Source organism: Squalius cephalus (genome assembly GCF_949319135.1).
Source record: "Squalius cephalus genome assembly, chromosome: 2".
NCBI classification, from domain to species: Eukaryota; Metazoa; Chordata; class Actinopteri; order Cypriniformes; family Leuciscidae; genus Squalius; species Squalius cephalus.
In genome coordinates, this window is record NC_137123.1 from 47,526,523 (window position 1) to 47,553,087 (window position 26,565).

The 26,565-nt window shown below is 38.0% G+C and overlaps 2 protein-coding genes across 5 annotated transcripts in view; one reads left to right on the forward strand and one right to left on the reverse strand.

Moving 5' to 3' along the window:
• Positions 1–26,565, forward strand: part of lrba (LPS-responsive vesicle trafficking, beach and anchor containing) — a 257,432-nt gene that overhangs the window by 165,744 nt on the left and 65,123 nt on the right. For all 4 annotated transcript variants that reach the window (XM_079850095.1, XM_079850096.1, XM_079850093.1 and 1 more), the window contains exons 38-42: positions 404–544; positions 2,568–2,704; positions 21,696–21,813; positions 22,204–22,306; positions 26,008–26,123. In XM_079850095.1, the coding sequence (XP_079706221.1) occupies positions 404–544; positions 2,568–2,704; positions 21,696–21,813; positions 22,204–22,306; positions 26,008–26,123 (615 nt within the window). The remainder of the gene's footprint in view (positions 1–403; positions 545–2,567; positions 2,705–21,695; positions 21,814–22,203; positions 22,307–26,007; positions 26,124–26,565) is intronic.
• Positions 3,997–8,906, reverse strand: mab21l2 (mab-21-like 2). The gene has a single exon (XM_079850129.1). The coding sequence runs from the start codon at positions 5,457–5,459 to the stop codon at positions 4,380–4,382; it is 1,080 nt and encodes a 359-aa protein (XP_079706255.1). The 5' UTR covers positions 5,460–8,906; the 3' UTR covers positions 3,997–4,379.

Consider the following 26,565-nt stretch of genomic DNA (forward strand, 5'->3'; position numbering starts at 1 on the left):
GACAATTCACCGTCATTATGCAAATGAGCTGTTTTAATATTCTGACTATTAAAATAATGCAAGTGATGTTATATGTTAAATGTTATAGATCAGATCAAAAAAAAAAAAAAAAAAACACAAAAAAAATTAAATAGCGGCTCGTATATGGTGTTGTTGTCATGTTAACTTGATGCCATTTAGGACAGAAAAATATATATTACACCCTATATTAATATAGTGTTTAAAACGTACAGACTATTTATTCAGTGTTTAGAGTTTTAATATAAAATATAAAATAACCATATGCCTATAGGCTATTTTAAGCTTTTGTGCCGTCAACTTACCTGAGTACACGTAAACTGACAGTCGTTTAAAGTTTTTGCGCGGTTACGCTTGAAGGAATGTGATGTTTTGTTTTGTGCAGCTCCAGAGGAGGACGTGCTGAAAGGCAAACAGTCCATCAGGAGTTCAGTGCTGGGGAAGCAGAACTCAGAGAGTGAGCTGCTGTTGGAGGACGACGACACTCTCTCATCCTTGGAAGAGAAAGAGTTGGAGAACCTCACAGGTAAAGAACAGCCGCCTAGCGACGCACAAACTAGAACGCTCCTGTCATCAACGGCATGCATGTTATAGAACGATCCTGGTCAAATAAATGAAGCTCTCTATGCTGGGCGCGCGCTCTTAGCCAGCACCGTTGATAACGGCAGCGTTCTGGTTTGTTTCGTTGCGCTCCAGCAGTGTCACCCCCCTTCTCTTCAGCCGTTAATAGGGGGATCACACCATTATCTGAGGCAGTCCTCTCATTAGCTGCCTGTGATCGGGTTAGATTTGAGTGAGGGCCGAACAGCGCTCGAAGGCCCACTGTCATGACAGGAGTCTGCAGTGAGCTAGGGTATAAATCCCTGCTTTAAAACAACTAATAATCAAATTATTTGGACTACGCTGGTTTAAATAGATGGGTTAAAATAGCCTATAAACGAAAATTATGCTTAAATTTGTTCTACATTCATTATTAGCCAAACAACACACTTGTATTTGTATCTCTCGGCCTGTCGGGCCAAACGCAGAAATTGTGTTTCTTCCGAAAAAAAAAAAAAAAAAAAATACGCTTATATTTTTCAATGGTGAAGTAAAAATAGATATCTCTAAAAATCTTTTAAATAAAATTTTAATGACTATTTTAAGCTTTTAACAGTGTTGAATTTAAAGTACGAAAAGCACGAATGACATTTAATTATATTAACACAATTATATTTTTTAGTTGGTTAGGCCCTATTGCCTAAGTGGTTTGACGCGGAGTTCGCAAAATTGCAAAAGTGTGGGCCTAGCTACACATTAATAATCTGTTCATCCGAGCATAGCCTAAATCGGATTTTATTTTATCTATTTTGACTCGTGTTGTTTTCGTCATTAACGCGTTTATAAATGTTTGATCTCATTTGGGCTGTCAGTCTGACCTATAGGCCTATGCCTAATAAAAGACAGTCTCTCTCAAATAAAGTGCAAATTATCGTGGAGATTCGCGTCGTTGCCGATCATCTACTTAGCAAGCTGTTTGATTCCGGTGTAGGCTAATTGAAACGTGTTCCGGTTTCGAAGGGAGGAAAAAACATGTTATTTCTCAGCCGTATTACATACTGATGAACTTATCTGATCATGCCATGCGTCTGTGAATTGAAGGGTGCTTGGGGAAATCAAACACGGGCTTCTGGTCGTGCTGACTGCAACGGCAGTTTGCAAGCGCAAATCCGATGCTTTGCGCATGCAGAGAGGCAGAAATTCCCCAGAGCAACCCTTCAACATTGTCATGCTGGCATAAATTAAGATTGATGACAGATTAAACCCAAAGCCCGCAATCAATGAGCGCTGATTGACAGCGGATTTCAGCGCTTTTTTGACATCTAGACTATAGGCTACCATTTCAATGACAGATGAAGCGCTTAAATATGTCATTGTGCACGGGATAATCCTTTTTTTTTTTTTTTTTAAATGAATCTGCTTTAAAAAAAATATTTTAATTAAATCGTTCTTGATTAATTGTTAAATAGTCTAAATTAATAATGAATGCTTTAGCTATTAGTTTAAATTTAACAAATCTTCATTGTTGTTTTTTTCATGGTTCAGTTGCTAAACAGTAATATTAAGAAAGTTGTAATATTATTAAGTTATATAGGCAGCATTACTTAATTTACATTGGTAAGATTTTTTTATTATTATTATTCATTATTATTATTATTATAATTTAAAATTGTGCATGCAAAAAAAAAAGATTGAGCCTAAATCACCCTAAATCATGTCTTATAGTGCATTTGAAGTTATCATTTGACTTCAGCCTTATTATCCTAAAATGACTGTAGCTTTACTTTGGAGACTTTTCCCACCAAGCTTATTAAAACTAAAGATGTTCTATCAGGAAGTCAATATGCGCCCTTGTTGAGTTTATGTGTTCAAGTAAACACTTTGTACTCCTTTGAAATGGTTTCTATGCCAAGGGCATGTAGAGGGTGGGGGAGGCGCGCACACACACACACACACACACACACACACACACACACACACTAACCGCTGTGCTCTTCTGTGATCTGTAGGGCCTGTTAACCTGAGCACCAGCGCACAGCTGGTTGCACCCGCTGTAGTGGTAAAAGGCACACTGTCCATCACGGCACTAGAGTTATACTTTGAGGTGGATGAAGAAGACCCAAGTTTTAAGGACATTGATCCCAAGGTAAGAGGGTTTCTCATCCAAAATGACTCCAAATGTCCCATGAGATGTGCACACTAAAAATGTGTGACCAGCCGTATAACCAAGGTCCTTTAATGTGTATTCGCAACATCAGTGGTTAAACTACTGTACCTTTTCCATGCAGAGTTTATGAGTATTGGCTATTTGTGGTCATCTTATCATTTATCATAACACAAGGACAGAAAAGAGTGCTCTCTTTCCTCATAGCATGTTGCATGTTTCAACTGTTCATAACATGGGTCAAGGCTATTGAAGTTTTACTTGCCATCACCATTGGCTTATAACTGAGGTGTGCCAACGAAAATTCTTACTATATTGAATGCTTGAAGAGGAATACATTATTCTGAATGCTGGATTTGCTTGGACTTTTGTTTTGCCTGTTTATAACAAAGTAGGCTATATCAACTTTCAGTATTTCCTTAATGTCCTTTTATGTTTATGTACTTCAAATATATTGTTTTCAATAAAGTTGTTTTCTTAAAAGCTAGATTAATAATAATTTGTTGTTTAACAGAATTGTGAGCTAAAATGGTTACTTTTCCAGAATTAAACAGCATATCTGTTTTAGTAGATTATTTATTTATTTGTTTGTTTGTTGCAAACATTGTCTAAGTATTTCTTTCAGAAGGCTTTTTAATTTTAATAAGCTGCTGTTATTTTTATAATCAATAATAAAATATAAGTTTTTTTTTTCCTCTGGGGATTTCCAGAGTGAACTAATTGACTCCCAAGAATGAACCTATTATTATTATTATTATTATTATTATTATTATTATTATTAATTCAGAAGAAAAAAAATGTCTTTATTTAAACATGTTTATATTTTATGTGATGCATATTTGGTTTTTAATCAGTGAAATTAAGTAGGCCTGCTGTTGTTGTATTGTGAGAGATCGGTTGTTTACGTTTTATTTTTTACATTTTATTTAGCAGTGTACGTGGTCTTGGCTGTTTTACAAATTGCTCTCCATTATTTCCATTTTTTACGCTAAACTAATCTTTATTTTGTTGCTAGTGTCTACTTAATACATCTCCGTTTTATCTCAGAGCAACAGGCCACGCGTATTTTCTCGCTTTCGTTTTCTACGAGTTAAATTGAAAGACCAGTTCACAAATACACACTGTCCTAATATTACTTTTGTTTATAGCGAAGACAAATCACAAAACTATACGCTTAATTATGCATGCGTCTTATGCTTATGTATTGCAGTCCCATTAATGTCAAGAGTTTTTGTTTTTGAATTAAGTAATGACAAATTGCCAAGTTTAAATTTCATCGTGTCATGATTTTATTACACGTTTCAATTTTTGATCACATCATGAAAAAAATTGAACTTGGCACGCTACATTTTGTAATTCGCAATTAAAGATCTTGTGCATATATTTAAATAAAATTTTCACTATGTGAAAACAGTTCAAACAAACAACAAAATCATTACACTTAGTTTAAAATGTACCTTCATTTCTCTCTCCTGCAATGTCCCGTTGGCAAAAGCAAATGCTAAGTTTTGCAATCTTAAGTTTTATTTTAATCTTTCATTTTCTTGGTTTCAGAGATTACTCAGAGAGCACCACGATCACATTCTCTCCACTTTCAGTGTTGTGATCTCAAACGTCCGTTAATATTCACCAACAATAAATGTCCTCCTTTTGCATCTTACAGTTTATCCAAACTTTTAGCGTTGGTAAGGATTTCTCTGGCCAGTCTCCAGGTCTGTTTGGCCGCTGTCTCCAGGGCTGAGTGTGGTTTACCCTGAAACAGGTCTAGATTGGGTAAGAAGTAATGTGGGCACCGGCGGCACTGCAGACAGGAGATGAGCTGCAGCAGAATACCGTTCAGACGGTCGCCGAGGCACGACTCGTCCCAGTCAGTCTCCCGCGGGTGTTTCTCGCACTCGTACAGCAGCAGGGTCTTCATGTGGTAGTTATTGAGCGGCTGTCCCGGCAGCTCGAGGTGTCGGTCACGGAGAGTCTTTAGAACAGAGAGGCATTTCTTTCTACAGCCCGACATCAGAAGCCTGTTCTCGGCCTCGGCGAACTGCAAAACCCAGGCGTCGCTTTCCGCCGAGCTCTGTTTCCCCGTTAACGAGTAGCACTCTTTAGACAGGAGGTTAAAACCCTCCGCTTTCACCTCCGCCACCCGGTTCGGCCCGGGCCACGGGATGTGAGGCATGGGCCACTGAGCTGCACTTCTAGGCCAGATGCCCGTGCACTTGAAGGCCGGGGTGATTTGCACCACGTATCTCTCCCGAATGCGCAGTTTCACTTCGCTCGTGTCCGCCACCATCTTAACCACGTCCCGGTAGCTGCATTTATCCACGGCCTGGGCCACAAGCGTTTGGAAGCGGGAGCGGATCTTTCGCGCCGACAGATAACCGGAGGCGGTGATGAACTCCACCCACAGGGACATGCTCCTCTTACGGCCGTCGCTGAGTTTGAGAACCGCGCAGCCCGGCAGAGAGCCGTCATCCACGAAGTTGAAGACTCCCATCTGGTTCAAGTAAAGCACGACTTCAAACTCGTTGGGTGCGATGACCTCCATGCCCTCATAACGCGCGTCTATCTCGCTCAAGGAGCTGATGAAACGGGGCTCCTGGACCTCCACCTCCTTCAGCACATCCGACACCACCTTACACACCTCTCGTATGGTCTTGGCGATGGCCGCTTTGCGCGTCTGGCATCTTTCGTTGTAATATTTATTGAGCTGGTAAACCAGCTTTGCTTGCGTTGCAATCATATTGGGGCACAGATCCGGACTGTAGACCGGAGTTTCGCAGTACGCCGATGGATCCAATGCTTACCGGTGGAGCCAGAGGCACAACTCCCAGCAAAAAGAAAAAAAGGACGAAGTGATGAAGTTTGCGCCCACAGCGGATAGACGTCAAATTTGGACCAGGAAACGGATGGATGCAACGCAGTGCGACTTTTCCAACTCGACTTGAAAAGGTTTTAAGGTTCAAGTTGTTGCCAGTATCAGTTGAAGTATAAATCTCCGCGCGTCATGTCATCATCTTTTTCACTTGTGTTTGCGCATGAAAACTGTGCGCCAGTGTGCAGTTGTCCAGACTCAGCCGTGAGTGTTGGAATTGTTTAGTTTATGAATGGTCCTCTAGCTGGAGTGAAAGGGGGACGGGCATCTGTTCCTGGCCAATCAGCGGGGGAGCTGTCAGTGCTGTTGGCCAATCACAGCCTCGGTGCGCTGGAGAGACTCTCTCCTCCTGAACATCCAGCGCTCGAGATACGGCGCCTCCAGGTTAGGCTATACAGACAACATTAAGAGCACACATTTCACCTTTTACTTACTTTAACCTACATTACAACGATTTTACATGTTTGGTGATTGTTATCTCACCGTATGTAGCCTACATTTGATCGCTGAAAATATGCTAGGCTACATTTTGAATGCTTGCTTGCTTGCTTGTTTGGTGCGATTGTTATTTATTTTTGATTACTTTGAATTCAATTTTGGTCTTTAAGAATTGGCTGCTAAACGATTTGTGTAAAAGAGAGAGAGAAATTGTTTTTGCCACTGGTTGTTGACCGCGCACTGCTGTTGCATTCGTCCACCGCCATTTCACCCTATACTCAGAAAGATCAAATATGCATGCATGTGTGTGTGCTCATGGTCGTTGAGGTGTAGCTTCTGTAATATTGTAATAATGCCGATAGCACAATGATCTAGATTGGTTAACTTTTCTAATTCTCCGGTATGTTCATATTTATAATTACAACATTTTATGCGGGTGTTATAGACTCTGTTTAAAACTATTTTTTTAATTTCTCAATTAGCGACTATGGTCAGTAAAATTTAATAAACATAATAAAACGTTGTTAGCGACTGATGTGTCGTTCGGGTTATTCAGTGTTATTGTAATTAGATGACAGTGAGCTGCTGTAATGAATTGGGGTTTAGAAACGCTCCAGTGCGGATGTAGGCTGTAAGCAACCTGCACATGTGTTATTTACAGAATATATTTACGATTTAACTTCTACATGCACTTGATATAAGGAGAATAAAAGCACGTTTTTAGAACAGAACGGAACAAAGAAAAAAAAAAAATGTCTTGCAGTTAAAGCTGGGTTCGTAGGCTACTTTTTAACTTTTTTAAATTTCTTTACTTAGTTTTTCTCTGTATTTTTTGATGCAAGAAATTTTGTGTCATTTTTCTTTTTTGTGCGTAGTATCTCTCTATTCGTTTTGCATTTAATTACCTTCATTGCCGCGGCTTTCCGTTCGCTCGCTATATTCATTGCTGTCATTAAAATAACTTTAAAAATAACTATTTTGTTTCCATCTGTTTATCTCCACCGTTGCTCTGTTCTCAGGAGTCAAGTGAATCTGAGCAGCATCTCTTTTCCAAAGCATAGCGTGTTAAGATGAATAATTTAGAGAGGAGAGATTGTTTGGCGTGGTAATTGAAGTCTCTTATCAAGCCAGACTTCATGTTGTATGAGTTCAGCTCTCATCACAGTTGTCTTAACGACAGGCTTACGAGGAAGTCTGCAGATACAGCGCTGCGTGCTGTAGGATGCGTTGCACTAAATGAGGCCATTCAAACTATCGATCCGTCGCGACTGAGTGTGTTTTTACAGTGAGAGAAGCGAATGTCAAGAGTTTGTGTTGTTAAGCCCATCTGAAAGCCCGCGGGGTGTTTTATTTTTCGCTCGAGTAAAACACTGTTTGTTAGCGTCACGCTGAGCGAATGTTCTTTCGTTAAAGAAACTTCACGGTGTTTTATTTAATTACACAAACATTGTTTTTGCTCCTTAACCAAGTGAAACAACATCACGAAATCAGACGACGCCAGGGGATGATTATTAATATTTCTACAGCGACGTGAATGTAGTGGATTTTACATCATTTTCATGTAAGTTTAGTTCTATAGGCCTATAGACCTTTGTGTTGGAATAAAATAATGTGCAACAAGTAATTGATTCTCCAGTCACCTTATCGTTCATTCTTTCATATGACCTTTGTTCTGTGATGGTAAAGAAACAACTTTAGCAGTTAAATAAGTGGAATTGTAGAATGCTACATGTTAAATAAATCATGTGATGTCTAATATCAGTTTTGTAACATGTTTAAAAAAAAAAAAAAAAAAAAAAAAAAGTGAATACTTGCTCCCAATTTCAGCTCTAAATAATAGTGAAATTAAATGTTTCTCTAAAATCAATTAGGGTTAACTGGGTTAACACACTTTTACATAATTTGAAATTAACTTAACTTAGTGCAGTGCAATTTTGCTTATTCAAGAATTAAGCAAATGAATCTTTTAATTGTTTTTAATGGATTTTATCTTGTCTTCTGAAAAAGTGTTTTGGCCAATTCAAATGATAAACAATTAAATTCAATGTGAGCATTTCTGTCTGAAGGTGAGAGGCTATTACTATAATTTCATTAATCTGAGTTTGGCATGTGGAAGCATTGGTTTTATTTACATAAACTGCAAAAAATGTACACCGATCTTATTTCCATTTCTATTTTACAAACATTTATAGCATCTTCAACATGACATAGGCTATTTGATTATGATTAGTTGTTGCATCCATTCACATAGAAAATTTGAATTGCCCTTACCATATTCCTTTATTTAATTATGCATTAAACAAATTATTGTTTATTAAATAGCTAAGCAAATTTTAGCGTAAATACCATGAAATGATTCAAGACTTTTCTTTTTTATGATTTTCATTTAACTTCCTTTCCTTCCTTTGAATCGTTTTATAAAGGTCAAAGGCACTTATATATCTTAGCAAGGCTTTGATTCTCTGAAAGCTCAGCAAGTGGTAGAATTTCTGATTCTTCTAACGCTAAAGTGCCAAAAAGTGTTCTTGAACCTAATGTACACTTAGCAGATCTGAATAGAACCGTTTAAATAAGCTCCAACACAAGAAGAAATGCTTTTGGGCTCTTTATCTCTTTTTTTGAAAACATTCCGTATTATCTGGAGACCAAAAGAGCTTTGGTCTTAGTGAGCAGACTGAACGAGAAGATGAGAGAGGCACGGTAGAGTGGAGCCACTCCTCTTTGATCTGATGACTCCACTCTGATCCTCTCTACAACACTGGACAGTGTCTGATAAGACTCTCTCTTTTTCTCATTCCTTGTGTCTCTACATCTTGAAGAGGCTAACGTGATTTCCAGGTCATCTGACCTAGTTAGAAAAGAGACAGATAGTGTTGGCTGATCAAAGAAAAAAGAAAAACACTGATCCGGATAACTTCAGGGGCACCTTTAAAACTAAGACAAGCTCTTTTGGGTTTTCCACAAAGTATAGATTTCAGGACATATTTAAACAGGAAAAATGTTGGGGTGGCAGATACTGTCCACACAGAGCCAAAACGTTCATCTCCCTGTCGTCCCATCATGCTTTGTCAAATTTACTCTCACTTGCTCTCTTGTGGAAATGCATGACTTTCCTGTATGTGACAGATTATGAAATTATTTGTCCTGGGTTAGTATTTTATTCAAGTTCTTATTTGCAGTTCTGGTATATCCTTAAAGATGTAGTATTCCTGTGCCGTAAAGACATCCTTGGTGAATAAAAACATGACTACATTGTCCTCCAGGCTCATTTAGGAGGAAAGAGAAAAAAGTGCGGCATTTTTTCATTCCGTCTCGGCTGAAGTTAGCATGTTTTGCTCTTTCATGTCAATGATAAGAGGGCTAGAATGTCAGTTACAGATGCTTTTAGCCTGTAGTCTTTTTCTGCCCCACAATGGAAACGTGAGAGGCAGCAGGCCAAAAAGGCACACCGTCTTACCCGCGTTTCACACACATACAGACGGCCCCAGCTGCATTTGCCCCTAGGAGACGGCCCCAAACAAGTCAACCAGTGGTACTAATTGCTTGGCAGGCCTTTCCGCATCTGCCAGGGAGATCTGGTGAGGTCATGGAGCAGATGGGTGTCTCTCTGTGCCCCTCACATTCACCGTCTGCATTTGATGTGTTTTAGGATTTTCCTGATCAGACACTCCTCTATGTTGCACCCATGGTTCTCTACTGCTCTCAGTGTAATATATTGCGGTGCTGTTCTAAAACATTTTGACATTTAGAGCTAATCAGCACAGAACACCCATTCCCAATTCATTTTTTCCAGAACCAAATTTATTTGGAAAAAGAGTTTTTCAGACAAGCTCTAAACTGAATCTGCAGTAAATGTTCTCCCAATAGTACTGCGCTACATTGCTGTTGCGTGAGTCCAGTTATCATCTTGGAAATAGCAGCTATTTAGCATTTATAATTCAATTTTTGTATAATGATCAAATTATTAATTCCGGTTCATTAATCAACCTAGAAATGGGATGCTAAATCGAGTGTGTGTGGCACTGTAGGATACAGTATCCAGTGCTGCTGGAATACTGAAAATGTACTAAACACAGTATGCATCCGCAGGAATAGTAAAAATGAAAGTGTGGTGCTCTGAAGTAAAATGTTCTAGGGTGTTTTAACTTTGGCATGTATGAATGTCACTTCATTCTATGGCAAAATATCAGTTTTTATTTTTTGTAATGATAGCACAGACATAATTTTCAAGTAAAAGTTTTTACAAAAAATAAATTATTTTTTGTATTAGAAGTATTGTTGAAAAACAATATATTTAAATCAGTATTGTTATACTAGATATATTTATACAAATCAGGACACCTGTGTGAACTGAAGGAGAACTGACTTGATAAAAATCACCTTGACACCAGTTGGTTTGATATTTTGTTTTATAGTACAATGTAATTCATATGTTCAAAGTGTGTTTATGCATACTTTTTGGAGCCAATTTCATGAGTATATGTTTCACTTGAAATGCCACCAGATTGAACAATAATGAATTCCATGTTTTATATTGTTTAATCATTACATGTTTGCTTTATATAAAACATCCTCCCAGATTCGTACATTGCTTTTCGCTTCAGGCAGTCGAGTTTCTTCTGAAGGACAAGCTCCGTTCACACCTAATTGGGTAGGAGGAGAGGAGAGGAGGGAAGGTGGGAGGGATGTTACGTAGTGAAAGTATTGTTACGCTTGTCCTACAAACATCCTGGAGTGGCTCATCGCTCCCCACACACACACACACACACACACACACACACACACCCTCCCTCCTCATTTGGTTGTCACAGACGACCTTCAACTGCTGCTGATCAGTGTCAGGTTGTCCGGAGATTTTATTGATTTTTCAGTTAGGCACAAGTAGTTTGCACAGATGCAAACAGCCAACCATAGCACCTCTGTCACTATCAATGAGCTGGAGGAGAGAAGCCATGACTGTTGCTCATATCAGCATTTGCACACGGTGTCCTGCTGGAGTCGATAAATTAATGAGTCGTACAGTGAGTTGAATGATGAGGGGATCTCTCTCTCTCTCTCTCTCTCTCTCTCTCTCTCTCTCTCTCTCGACTACCTTATGCCCATCTACACAGTAGTTACCAAAAGTCTGAGACCACTTTGAAAATCTGTATCCCAATTTAAGCTATGATAAAATAAGATGTTTTAAGATGTTGAAAAAAAGGTGAGATGTTAAATGTGTGAGAAATATTCATCTTTGTGTGTTAGCTTGAGTTATTCTGATATAATTTGTAATGGAAAAAATGTTTTCATTTAAAAAAATGCTAAATAGAAGCACGTTTAGGTCTACTCTTCTTCACAGTTTTCAAAATATTGAAATTATATTTGGATGTGTTTTTACCATCATTCAAAGCAAGTTTGTATCTTTTAAGTTATTCCTAATTGACCAAATTCCAAGAATAAAATTGTACAAAGCACTGAGGTCCAGTGCAGATGAATGAAAAAGTTTTGAATCACACTAAAATAATGAAGAATTGCACATCATGATCTGGATATCACTAGTTCTCATTTCTTACTAGTGATTTAAACAGAAGCTGCTCTTTTCTGTCCCATTCCATGGGACTGATACCTCCCAGTCTCTCCGAGGTTACTCCTGCAATGAAGTCATCTGGTATGAAACAGTTCACTGATTCTGTCTACTGATACAGCAATGATAATTGAATGCTAAGAACAGGGAAGAAACAGATTTGTGACAGAAGCATCTCAAAGTCAAGGAGAGCTGCCCTCATGCTTTCAACTTGCATCCTTCATTGAATTTATTGTCTGTTTCTATTGTGGCCTTCTTTCCCTGGTGGCACTTTTATGATCTGGGATGGACATCATTCTAAAGAGATGTTTCAGAGAGATGTATTGTGCTACTCTAGAGCTACTGGTGAAGGTCAGGATGAGTTTTACACCGACTGTGTCCTGCAAAAGATACGTTGGTCTGTGATTTGGGTTTGACTTTTAGTTGAAAGGATATTCTGAGATAAGATGTTTTGATAGTGTCTGTGGCATATTGTTGATTATAGAAAATAATTTTAATATTCATTCCTTATGTATAGTCTGAGAATTGGGGCGTAATCATGGAACTTCTGACTCTATTGGCAAAAATTGACTTAAGACTTGTCAGACTCATACGAATTGACTGGAGACTTTAATAAGAAATGAATACTTTTATTCTGCAAGAACACATTAAATTGATGGTTAAGACATTTACAATGTTACAAAAGATTCCTTTTTCAAACAAATGCAGTTTTTAAAAACTTTTTGTTTATTTATTACAGAATCCTGAAAAAAAATGAATCACGGTTTCCATAAAAATATTAAGTAGCAAAATGTTTTCAACATTGAAATCAACAAATCAGAATGATTTCTGGAGGATCATGTGACACTGAAGACTGGAGTATTAGCTGCTGAAAATTCAGTTTGTCCATCACAGGAATATATTACATATTATATATTGCAGTAGAAAACATTTATTTTGAATTGTAATAATATTTCACAATATTACTGTTTCAACTGTATTTGATCAAATAAATGCATCCTTGGTGAGCATAAGAGACTTCTTTCAAAAGAATGGTAGTGTATGAATATATTTCAAGTCAGAGTGAAATTATTTGAATTTTATCAACTTCAGCATATATAGAACTATTAACAAAAGAGATTTGAGACCTGACTTGGACTTGAAAATCTTTAGACTTGACTTGGCACTTTACCAGAGACTTGATATGGATGCTTTACAAAGACTTGTGAACCTGTATTGATAGCTAAAGAATAAAAGTCAAGTGTTACTTAGACTTGAAATATACAAATACATGACCCTACCAAAAGCATAAAGTACCAGCAGATTAACTGAGCACAAGTACCAGCAGCCTGGGTATATTATACAATAGCAGCCCATTATCAGTGGCCCCTTTTCACCAGACGGAAGGTGGGTTTCCTGCACCTGAGTCTAGCTGCTCCATCTTCCTCTGCCGACAGGGTGAAGGTTTGGGGCCTCCCAGTCCCCTGATTGATCTGCTCTCCATCATTTACTCAGCAGAGCAGTCACTGACAAACGTCACTGAATATGCTGCTAGCCAGATGGATGAGACTCCTTATGGAGTGAGCATGTTTGTCTGAGATTAGAGCCACACACCTTTGTCCTCTCCTACTGCTGATTATTATTAATATTATGAATTCGTTTTTCACTCTTTTACTTTGTTGTTGTTGCATGTTTACTCTCCCTAACTATGGTATAGCTGTCCATGTTAATAAATACAGTTTAAATACCATACATAGGGTTATCCTTTATTTTTTTTTAAAGATCCAGAACTCTTGAATTCCACTCTTGTCGCCTCCTCAGTCTTGGTTAATGATGCATCCAGTCTGGTTGAAATGGCGTCTCCATGGGGACCCAATAAGACCAGTCGTCCATGACAGGTTCTTTTAGGTGACAGTTCGATCAAGCATCATCTGATTCAGTTTACTAGCAGTGTAAATGAGTCTGAATTACTGTGCTCCACACCAATAACACTTTGACGATAAAGACAAAGGTCAAATAATCTAGTTGTAGGCTTTTTGGCTTGGCCTTTCCAGATCTGTTGCCATGAGCCATGAGGACATTCATTTGCAACTTTCTGTTTTGAATGGATTGACATGGAACAGCCAATTTGACTTCAAGACAGCACATATATACGTCTTTTTGACCAAAATTTTTCTGGAGCCGGTGCTCGTTTTTCCAGCGAATTGTGAACCGAATGGTGACAATGTAATTGTCATGTTTACGTGACAATGTAATCATCACATAAATAATAAATGGCGTGTTATATTGTTTGTGTCCCATTTCCCCCCCAGATTTCATCATTTCTTTTAGTCTATTTCTTGTCATATCTTCTCGTTGACATTTTTTTTTCTCTAGCAAGTTTTTCTTGGATCTCAGTGAATGCATTTGTTTTTGGACGTTTGTATGTTTTTGTAGTGCCTGTCAGTCAAGTAAAATATTTAACCGCAATTAATTGCATAATTTCAGAGTTAATCGCGATTAATCACAGATTTCAAAAGTGCAGATATTTGATATTTATAGAGAAATATATAGAGAGAAAGAGATAGATGTAGAGAGAGAGAGAGATATATAGATATACTGTAGATATAGATATATAGATACTTCTTAAGTGAAGAAAATAAACAATGTTTTAGTAACATTTTCCAAATAAAACCTAAGCCACAGTATACTTTAGATAGAAGAGTATAAATGTTTAGAGCTCACTTGGAATCAGGAACCAGCAGCAAGAAGACCACGTTGCTGTTGCTTTGTAGGCTCCATGTTTAGGTATACCTGTATTACTTGTTGAAATGCATTTTTCGTCATAAGCATCAGGAGTTTTCTCTGGAGAGGTCTCACAGCAACAAAACCCACTGAAATGAGCAACTTATTACAGATACTTAGGAACTGGCTATCCCAACATTAACCCCTGCCTGCACTTTTCCCATGTAATGGGCTTCCCTGTTTACCTGCTTAAAGACACAGTCATAAAAAACATAATCCAGCTTCTGTCACCTTTCAATCCCTTAAATCCCTGGAGGATTCCTCCTTTTCAGGCCATGAAAAAACGAAAGTCCCCCCTTTAGGCACCCTAAAAGGGGTTCACATATTTTACCCTCTACCCCACCTTCCTCCTCTAAATCCAATTAGGCCCGGGACAATAGAAGGATTAGGGGGACTTCACTTCTCTGCCATCCCGGCTTAGACACAGTAAGGAACGGCGTGACAACGGACTGGAGTGAAAGTGGTAGACGATGCGGCGGGATCTAAACCTGGCCTGGCTGTTTCTCCTCTGTATGAATGCTTTGGAGTTCGAAAAAGGACTGAACCACAGGGAAGTCTGTCGACATGATTTTCTTCATGCTTGTCAGAGGTGTTTGGGATGTTAGTTCATAACACTCTCCAACTTAGTGTTCACAAATGCAGTGTTTGCAGTACCTCCGGCCCACTGTTCCCTGACATGACTCTACAAATAATTGGGGTCTGTTAGCAGTACCCTTCATCAACAGTTCTTCAACATAGCTGTTCTCTCTCTCTGGTTGCTTCAGTCTTCAGCATCAGATAGGCGCTTGGAGCGAAACAGTTGGTTTGTGAATGTCTGCCAAATTTCACGCTCCTCTTCTTCACACTTATGTCACCCTTATCCTGTCTTTCTTCCGTCTAGCTCCTTGGTGAGCCAAGCTGCCCTCTTTTGCCCTGGGGTTAAAGCGCTTTAAATCTCTGAGGATGGAGAAAGTCTTTGAATGGATGTCAGTTAGAAAAGGAGGAGGGATCCAATCCCTCTCCTCTTGATCATATTTCTTCATTTTTTCCTCAAAATATAGCATATCTACCTTCCATCGGTTGATGGTCGGACTTCTCTATCTTTATTAAACCGTCTTGAAAATGGCCTGTTTGAAGCTGTATGTTTACTTGAACCCAATGCACCCATTTGCCATTTGGAGCGATTCAGAATTTCAGCAATTTTGCATTTAATATCTGAAACAGTCCTACTGTATTTTTATGAGCCGAAAACACCCTAATTTGTCCATTTAAACCATTAAATGGGTGTTAACTTTCACCTTACTGGAGTCCCCACAGTGCGTTTTGTGTGTCCTCCCGTCACCCCCCACAAGCTTCTACATAAAGGCCAAATGTTTAATGAGTAAGTGCACTAAAGGATTCACTTCTCCTCCAATTAACCCCATAGCTCTTGACATTTTTCTAAATCCACACAAGATTTCCTCCCTCACTCTCTCTTTCTTTCTCTCTCTCAGCAAGTTAAAAGGCTAACCTGTTGGCAAACGGAGTGGTGAGGAACAAAGGAAGTTCTAATCCTTATTTGACTTTAAGCCTGAATACTTTAAGAACTAAATACTTCAGCTACCACACATATAAATATGTATGTGTATTTGCTAAATACTTTTTCTATAAATCTTAAGTGGCTGACTGCTAATGTTTTACTGGTTTATAGTTTATAGTATTTTTGTTATCCCTTGAGCTGATTTACTGTTTTAACATGTCAAGCACATTTTAATATTGTCAGTTTGCTATTACTTTGCTTCTATGAGTTGACTTGAGGGTTTAAGTAGGAGGATAACATGAAATTTATGTTCTCTCAGTGGAATATTTGACACTGCACATTGATTTTACAATGTTTTGAAGATAACATCAGCTAATCTTTGATATATGGTTAAAAAAAAATACAGCTTGTAAGCAGCTTCACTGATGTTTTCAGATTTGTGTTATACTTTGAAAGAGAAACCGTGCTTGTACAGTCCCATGATTCTCATCTCTCATTGTAGGGGCACGTTCTTGAACCACCTAATCACGTGGCGCTATCCATATGCCTTGGCTTTTAAAAACTCTATTGCAGCCCAATGTAGTCCTATGGATGAAATCAACTTATTCACTGATGGGACAAGATGTCTTGATGGATGTGTGTGCAGGGTTTGTGCAAAGAGAACTTGTGGTATGTTTGTTGCATATATATATATTTTTGTTGGGGTACTGAGAGAGTGTTTACAATGGACACTAAGGGCAGGTGTAACATTTCAGACTACAGACCACTAAAATTTTACATGCCATGTTTTGGTATAGGTATGTTGCAATTGTAAAATATGAAATTAGCAACAAACAAAGAACAGCTAAATACACTGAAGTTATTTAAGGAACAGTCTGTTTTTCGAAATAATGTAATTATGTAAATATGTAACAAAATTCTATAATTTGTTTTCATCGGAGCTGTATTTTTACTGGCACGAAAAAATTATGAGTTTTGAATTAATCTTAATGACAATATCAAAATGGAGCAGGTAAATTAATTTATTTTTTTATTTTTTTAATTAAAACACACTCAATTTACATAACCAAATCAAAAATATTAGACCTAGTACAGGGACATGAATCAGTGATATTTTGGTAATCTATTGAATGAACCAGTTCACTCAAATGAATTGGATTTTCTAAGAGAGGACCAATTAGCATGGTTTATAATTCCCTCAGATCAGATATTTAAAACAGTGATGTAGTGCTTAGTCTCATTACTCAAGAACAGCTGAAAAGTCAAGAACAGTCTTCAAATAGATTGAAAAATGTAAATTAGATTCAGTCTTTTAATTTAGCCATGCAACTTCTATTTCATAATTGAAAATTGTCTGCAACATCAAATCCACAATAACATCATGTACGGTTACTAGTTTACAGTTGAATTGTCTACAACAACCTTGAGATAAAATATAAAATAGTTTATATTGAAAGGCATCAAAATGTTAGATAGGAGAAGAAAATACTGGGAATCTCCAAAATCGCTTTCTTAGATCAAAATCTGTAATTTTTTTTGCATAAAATTTCTCACAAAGTGAAACAAATTAAAAAAAAAAAAAAATTTCAGACAGAGAACTTGCATGTGCTGAATAAGTGTCATCACTTTAGCTTATCTGTGACTGAAGACATTTTGAGTGTTACATTTGCCCTCGGTCTCATACAAACACCTTAAAGTTATTTTCTATATCTCTCAGATTGTGATTGTGTTCTGTGAGTGATGTAAGCTTGATGCTATATGTGTGTGTGTGCGTGTGCGTCCACACTACAGCTTCTTATTTACATGGTCAGATGTGTTAGAAACAGCAGGCCCTCTCCAATATCTCCTCCCTTTTATTCCCATGAATTCTATCAAGTTTTCCAATATTGCATCTCCAGTGCACTCGGCTTTGAATGTTGATGTTGATGGATCACCCACTTCCTCCTCCTCATTAATTTCATCACCTTATCGCCCAGGCCACTTCATTTGACCAAAAGGTAATAATAAATGTCCCATTCGCAATCTTTAACACACTCAGCCAGGCGGAAACACTTAATAACAGCATACAAATTGAACTTCAATCACCTCATTTTGCTCTGCAGATGCATTGGCACATTAAAAGCCAACATCTGAGAGTATGACTGCACTCTCTCACACACATGTAATTGTATGCCATCGGTTGCCAAGCTTCAAATTGAGCGTTATAATGCTCGTTTATTACACATTTTATAAGTGAGGATGGGGATTCTGTCAGCGGCAGGAGAGCCGTTTCCTTTTCCTCACTGCGAACGCCCTTATCACAGCTCAAACACAAGTGCACACTTTGCCCAACAGAGACTGCTATTCAGAGACTCATTTATCTTTCTGAGAGAGCGCTGGATAGTTCACTCGCTCTCTGTCTCACACTTGCTATCTTAGCTTTTTTCTCTCCCGCTACCCCCCCCCCCCCTCTTTTTTTGGCGTGGGGTGGGGGGGTATTTTCAATTAGATTTCATTCAATTCTGTCAGAGACGGAGCACATGCTCTCGAGCGCTGGTCCCTGGTGTGTGTGTCGCTTGGAGGATGTCGTTTGCGCGCACAGGGTCCTTTGGCAGAGGGCAGAATGTCTGTTTGAGAGATGTGTCCCTCTTCATCTCAGACTCGTTTCAGCGGCTGACAGAGACAAATGACAGCACTCAGAAATGACTTGCTGCCTCTTGATCCTAACAGGTTGAGCGGTTTGAAATGACACACTCATACATACACATTCCCATTTCGACTTCAACCTTTTGTTGTCTGTTTGGCGTCAGTATCATGGCCTTGAAATTTGAAATATTTCTGTTTTTATATGTTTTGGCATAATTGGGAGAACATTTCATCCAGAACAAGTATAGACAAAATGGAATAAACAATTAATTTATATCTGTAGAAAAGTCTTTTAAAGTGGCTTTAAATGTCTAAATGACAAAAAAAAGGCACTGTTTGCATTGGATCATTATTGCAGTTATAAATATGTTTCTGGCATGTTATATGTTTGGCAACAATTCTTTTAACCCTAACTGATGCAGTGTGTAGCTTTTCATTTCTTAAACGGCCATTTTGGAAGATGTATTTCCTTGCCATATTCCAGGGGGACAATGCCAAGATTCAATGGGCTCAAATTGTGAAAGTGGTTTTCACTGGGAGCAAGAGGAATCATTTTCACACATGATTTGGCCACCACAGAGGCCATAACTCCATTGAAAGTCTTTGGGATGTGCTGGAGTAGACTTTACAGAGTGGTTAGACTCTCCCATTGTCAATGCAATATCTTGGCCAAAACTTAATCCAACTCTTGATTGAAATAGATGTTATGAGGTTTCGACAACCTTATGCATCAATGCCACAAGAAATGCACACTGTAATCAAAGCTAAAGGCGTTCCAACTAAATATTATAGTGTGCAACTTTTTTGGAGAGGCAGATTTTCAGACAACATTCAAGAAAACCGAGAGAGTTAATTACAAGGCTAGTACATGAGGTACATGAAGACAAAATATGATATTAGATGCACAACAGACTGTCATATCAATCTACAGCATGTCAAGCCAAGGCACTGCATCAATGCTTTATTCCTTTGGGTTTGAGAAGACATGAGTAAGATAAAGTGTGAACTATTGAAGTTCTTCTGCTATAGAGATGGAATGAAGCACAGGTTAAAGGTCGTCTTTTTAGTCAGCAAGATTTTATGGGCTGATGTTCATCTCCAGATGCCCCTTTCAAGTGACTTTCATCTGAAAATAATTAGCACTGAGCTACTTTTTTTTTGTATGTACAATCTGATGTTTTCAGTGATGCAAAAATAATGGATATTTAATTGTTTTTTATTCACTCATTTTGCCTATTTGCGCATTTTTGATTACTACTGCAATTATCTAACATATACTTGCAATAGCACAAGACCATGACAAAGATTATACCTTTTAAGTGCACTATTCTAAATTAATTTAAGCATCACAACACTGATTTGAAACCAGCAATCAGTAAGTGCTGATTTGGTATATATAATTATTATAATCAATGTTAAAAACGGTTTAGAATTTTGTGTAAACTATTTTTCCGAATTCTCTGAATATTTATCAGCTGTATTGGCTAGAATTTGAATACTGGTCCATCCCTACTTGAAGGTGGGCTCTTTTGACTTGGCCTCTAAGGCCTCTAAACAACCACTTAATACCCATGCTTAATAGTTTATATTTGCTTTGACTCTTTTCACTCCTTCCATTTAGAATGGCAGGTAATGATCAGGTCGTGAAGTGTGTGTTATATTATGCTGTTGTGTTGAGTGGTGGGTGGGTGTGTGGGTGGTTGGGGGACTCTTGCAGCATTAACACTCCTTACATGGGGTTAATTTCATTACCAGTCCATCGCAGCTGCTGCTAATACACAATGCAAACAGACAGATCCTTCAGATGAAGTTCCTCGATTACACTTGTGCAAGTGGATTACATCTTTATGACCCTGTCCGTAATCTCTCAGCTGTAATAAACTCCTCCATGCTCAAACTTCTCCATGATACCTTGGTTAGGTAGTGCATCAGATATCACATTAATGGTGCGGTTTCCATACCAACTGCCTGACAGAGGGGAGATGAGGAAGATAAATAGGAGAGCAGGGCCGTCTCGCATGCCGCTTGTCAGGGAGTTTGCGGTGGCGAACGGCAGCGTTACCGGGGCGGTGGAACGACCTTAATCCACATTTAATTGAACTCCGGAGACTTTGAAGTGAGTCTGCAGAGCAGACAGGAGCAGTGACATTGCTCGCAGCACACAGCACAGCTGATGCCCTCTCTTTCTCTCTTCTTCCATCCTCTTCCCTTTCTCTCATTAATGAGGGCATATCTGTGTTAGCCTTGCTTACTGGAAGATCTGAATGCCTGATAAACTCAGCTGTTTATCCGCCTTAATCAGAGCCCCACAGATCAGGTGTGGTGGTCTCTTTCTCCTCTTCTGTCCCAACAACCAGTCGGTAATAAAGCTAAATTAGAAATGTGAGAAAATATTGAGCATGTGGAGGTAAAGAAACCGATAAGTTGAGTCTTAAGATAAGACTAGAGTGTTTGGCACAGCTGAGCATCTGTGAATGCAGAATTATACTACAGTTGTCTTTCTCTCTATCGTCTCAGTCGTCTCGCAAATAACCAGGATCAGGGCTATCTGCGATAGTTGGAAGCCTAATTTGGTTGCTTCCACCAAGAACCAGAAAAAATCTGCAGCAACATATTGTAAAATGTGACGTCAGCAAAAAGAAAAAAAGAAGTGTATTATCTGTCCCTTTTCTAAAAAAAAAAAAAGAAAAAGAAAAATCTAACTGAGCACTATTTATGCATTTGTTTTATATAAATTAATGTACAATTTATATGTAGAAATGTATAAATTAATCATATTTTCTAGCATTTTGTTTTCAACATTTCTTGCACTTTCTGAACAATTGTTTTTAATATTTCTTGTATTTTCTGGACAATGAAGTATGATGATTGTGCAGCAGCAACACATGATAAAACCATTTCTCGCTCACACCAACTTGAAGGGCAAATACTGATAGATTTCCAGTTCTCTTGGTACTGATTACCTTTTAGTGAACTGTGGCCTTCCTGCTCCCCTTTAGTGTGTGTCTGAATGGGGCTCATTTTAGCGCTTAAAGCATCTCTTTTTCATGAGGACTGATCAATAATACACATTAATCCTGCACTGCAACCCTGAGCATGAGCTGTGGGTGATAAATGAACCAAAACCTTCCCTCTGCCCTGCTGTTTTCTTACTCATATTCCCTTCATTTTTTATATTTTCTCTGATCAGTTGTCTTTGTTTGTGTCTCCTGAACAGATTTTAGCCTACACGGAGGGTTTGCATGGGAAATGGCAGTTCACAGAGATCAGAGCGATTTTCTCTCGCCGCTATCTGCTACAGAACACAGCGCTGGAAGTCTTCATGGCCAACAGGAGTAAGCTCTGATCACTTGCTGTTCTGGAAAATCTTAAAGGGCTCATCAAAATGTATTTTTTGAGGAGAGACTATAGAAAACATGTTTCAAAAAAGTTCCAAAAGTTCCAAAAAACAATTATTAATTTATTGAAAAAACAAAAAATGTTACTAACATTAAGTTGACCTCTTTAAAAAAAAAAAAAAAAAAGAATATATATATATATATATATATATATATATATATATATATATTTATATATATATAATTGTGCATTTAATTATTTAATTTAAAAAATTTTTTATAAATTTGAGTTTTTAACATGACTCCTTTAAAACAGTTCAACAGAAATTCTACTATTTATTTACACACAGTGAATGAAGTGTGTTAAATTCTCACTCCTCCCTACAGCGGCGATCATGTTCAACTTCCCAGATGCGGCTACAGTGAAAAAGGTGGTGCACTGTCTCCCCAGAGTTGGAGTCGGCACGAATTTTGGCCTTCCTCAGACCAGGTATTTTCTGTATTTCAGCTCTTTATAATACCTGCAGAAAGCTATCCATTCACATTCATCTCACTGATACTTGCACAACTTGTGCGGGACCTCCCGGAAGTATGTGATAAGCTGTGCGATATGGACAAAAAATACTATCAAGATGTTTTGATCAAAATTGCGATTTCAATTTTAACCACGATTTTGAAACAATATTTCCTTACATACTTGTATGTACAGTGCTGGTCAGAATTATTTGCCTCCTTGGTAAATATGATCAAAGATGGCTGTAAAAAATTGTTTATCCTTTTGATATTTTATTTAGAAAAAATGCAAGAATCCTTTTATTGAAGTAAAAGAATTGAAAGTGAGGGGGAAATCACATTATGAAATAAATGTTTTTCTCCAAAACACATTGGGAACAATTATTTGCCCCCTTTTATTAAATACTTTTTGCAACCTCCTTTTTCCAAGATAACAGCTCTGAGTCTTCTCCTATAATGCCTGATGAGTTTGGAGAACACCTGACAAGAGATCAGAGACCATTCCTCCATACAGAATCTCTCCAGATCCTTCAGATTCCCAGATCCATGTTGACGCTTCTTCTCTTCAGTTCAGCCCACTCATTTTCTATAGGGTCCAGGTCAGGGACTGGGATGGCCATTGCAGATGCTTGGTTTTGTGCTCAGTGACCCATTTTTGTTTGACGTTTTGATGTTTGTTTTTGGATCACTGTCCTGTTGGAAGATCCAAACATGGCCCATTATAAGATTTCTAGCAGAGGTTGTCAGGTTATTATTTTTTATCTGTTGGTATTTGATCGAATCCATGAAGCCATGAATCTGAACAAGATGTCCAGGACCTCTGGCAGAAAATTAGGCCCACAGCATGAAAGATAGAGAGTATTTCATTTTACACATGGGGTACTTTTTTATCTCTGTGTGCACCAAACCCATCTTAAGTGTTTGCTGCCAAGTGTTTTTTTTTTTTTTTTCATCTGTCCATAGAATGTTTGAAAAGTAACTGACACTACTAGAACTTCAAACAGGACGGATTCTATGGTTAGATGAAAGACACTGAACAGACAGAGCAAACACTGAACCCTATAGAAAATGAGTGAGCTGAACTGAAGAGAAGAAGCGCCAACATGGATCTGGGAATCTGAAGGATCTGGAGAGATTCTGTATGGAGGAATGGTCTCTGATCTCTTGTCAGGTGTTCTCCAAACTCATCAGGCATTATAGGAGAAGACTCAGAGCTGTTATCTTGGAAAAAGGAGGTTGCAAAAAGTATTTAATAAAAGGGGGCAAATAATTGTTCCCAATGTGTTTTGGAGAAAAACATTTATTTCATAATGTGATTTCCCCCTCACTTTCAATTCTTTTACTTCAATGAAAGGTTAGATTTCTGCAAATTTTTCTAATAAAATATTAAAAGGATTAACAATGCAGATTTATTTTTTACAGCCATCTTTGATCATATTTACCAAGGGGGCAAATAATTCTGACCAGCACTGTATCATTTTATTTGGAAGCCGGCTTTATTGACGATATTTGTGTGCACCATATCTTTGCATAAATAATATGTGATGGCATCGATTATTTCTTTATGCAATTTTGAACTCTTTTCATAAGTTTTGCAGTTTGCAACTGCCTGTATTATGCTATATTTTTGTTCCCCTGGTTCAGAATGTGTTTTTAAACATGCGCTAGACGTATGTCTTTAACCATTGCGCTTGCGTCTTTTGACATGAGTTCAACTTGTCTCTAGACCTGCTCCTCATATTTTTTAACGCAAAAACGCATTCTATATGAATAGCGTTTACTCTGTTTTGCCGCAACGATAGTTTAACAGGCCTTGCAAATTACCTGGCTCCATGATACATCATCTCTCCTGTATCCAAAATTCTAAAATCCAAGTCCTTATCCTTCCTTGAATTCACCTTCCCTGTTTCTGTGCTTTCTTCGAAGTCGTAATGCTAAACCCACTCTATTCATGTTGCACACTGAGGGAGCTAGTGGAAAAATCATGTTTTCTGCAGTTTAGAAATTGCATGTGCTCACACTTTCGTGATTTTGAATTACCACACAGCCCTACTTTCTGCCATCTTTGCTCATGGTCGCTCAGTTCTGCACTTTAAATCTGTTGGCCAAGCATTTGCTTCAACGTTTGCGGACTTTAGTATTTTTCTGGCCTAGCATTGCTTGTTTGTGTGTTAATGTGTGTATGGTGTGGGGGTGGCTGTAACACTGCCTAATTACCTTCACACAAACACAATTCACATCATTTATTTATCTCCCCAACTGAGAAATAAATACAGGGGCCAGTGCAGAGCCTGCAGGGCAGACTGGGAACACCGGAAACACACACAAACACACACACACACACACACACACACACACACACACACACGCACAAACTGCTGCAGTTGTAGTTCAGCCAAAGAAAAGTTGATTTAGATTTATGAAATTCCATAACAATATCCTTCTAAATCAGTGTTCTTATTAACATTCACTGAAACTACATAACTATAGGGTAACATAATGGGTAACATTATATAGTGGATATTGATTCCTCACATGGCTCTCGATGGCTCTTAACTGGTCAGAGGTTTTTGTGTGGCTATTGACCATTACAAACCGCCCTCTCCCGCCATGAATTCACTTATACGCTTCTGCTAACATTCGTGTGGCATTTCCCTTTCGCTCTGTGTTAGGAGGGGCAAAGGGCAGTGGAAACTTCAGAGAGGCCTAATGACTGTAATCACGCTGGGTGACAGTGATGAATTCTCTAATTTCGCTTTGTTTTAATTGGATGGAGAGTCATTTATTTTAGTGTCCACATATTTGCTTGCACTGTGCATGTTCATTTAACAGGTTCCCACATTACCCATGATGCCATTGTGTGTCTGTGTTCATTCTGATTGGCTCAGCGGTATTTCATATAACAGTACTGGAATGTTTCACTGTTTGTATCAGTCCTGTAGAATTTGAATATTGGCTTCTTATGGTAACTATTTTCATTGGAGCAAAACATCTAATCATATTGTGTCTATTATTTATGCTAATGTTGTATGAAAGCCATTTCCCATAGATTTAAAGGTATTTTTTTATTTAGAGGTTTTATGTGAATGGAATCCGTTGTTGAAATGAAACTTTTCTAGCTGTGTTACATCTTCTTAATCCAGCAAAATGCTGTAAAAGTCCCGAATTGATGTATTGTGGGAACATAGCCATAGGATTTGAGAAGTGTTTCATAACTGTTTTAGCACTAACAAGGTTACATTCCTGTGAAGTACATGTAAAAAATGTTTAAGCCAATCACAAAATTCTGAAGTAACTGACACAATTACTGTACTCTGTGCCATTTTTTTTTGTAAGCATGTGACATGGGATTCAAAAATCACGATCGTCAAAGTGAATAGATGCTGAAACAAAAGAGACTTTTCTCTGTCTGAGTGATAAAGAAATTAGTCAACAGATTACTAGATCAGTTAGAGGTTCTCTTACTATCTTACTATATTTCCATCAAATTGATAAAATAAATATTTCCATTTACTGAATTTTATGTGTACTGAAAACAAATACTTCATTTTGATTTCTTATATTTGAAATGTATTTTAATGCCATTAAATGGTATATTGTAATCAACTGATTGGCAAAGATCTGCACATTTCAGATTAGTCTTTGAATTTCTGAATGTGTTTTTTCTTTCTCTGATAGACGGATTTCTCTTGCCAGCCCGAAACAGCTCTACAAGGCCTCCAACATGACCCAGCGTTGGCAAAGACGAGAGATCTCCAACTTTGAGTACCTCATGTTCCTCAACACCATTTCAGGTGAAAAATCAATGAAACCTGAATGCTAACCATCACCAGACTTTCTCCAAACATCAACTCAGCTAATGTACTAATGAATGAATAACACCTCCGTATGACACAACAAGCGACAAAAGTTAACTCTTCCATGTTAATCTGAGTTTCTGTTTTGCTGTGTTGTGCCACATAGTCTCACCCACACTGAAACCTTATTGAACCAAAGCCCTGCAAATGGAATATCCTTATGTCTTTAGGACATAGAGTTAGACAACTAATAAAGACTGGAAAGGAATTTGGACAAATACTAAAGGCCCCATCTCTAAAAGCCCCGTTTCTCCAGTCATGGTATACTGAAAAATAATGGGTGTAGAAACAATTTTCACATAAATTAATTATAATTGACAATTACAAAGAAACGACAAGTAACACATTGAATTAAATGTGAAATTTTAAAGTAGAAAAT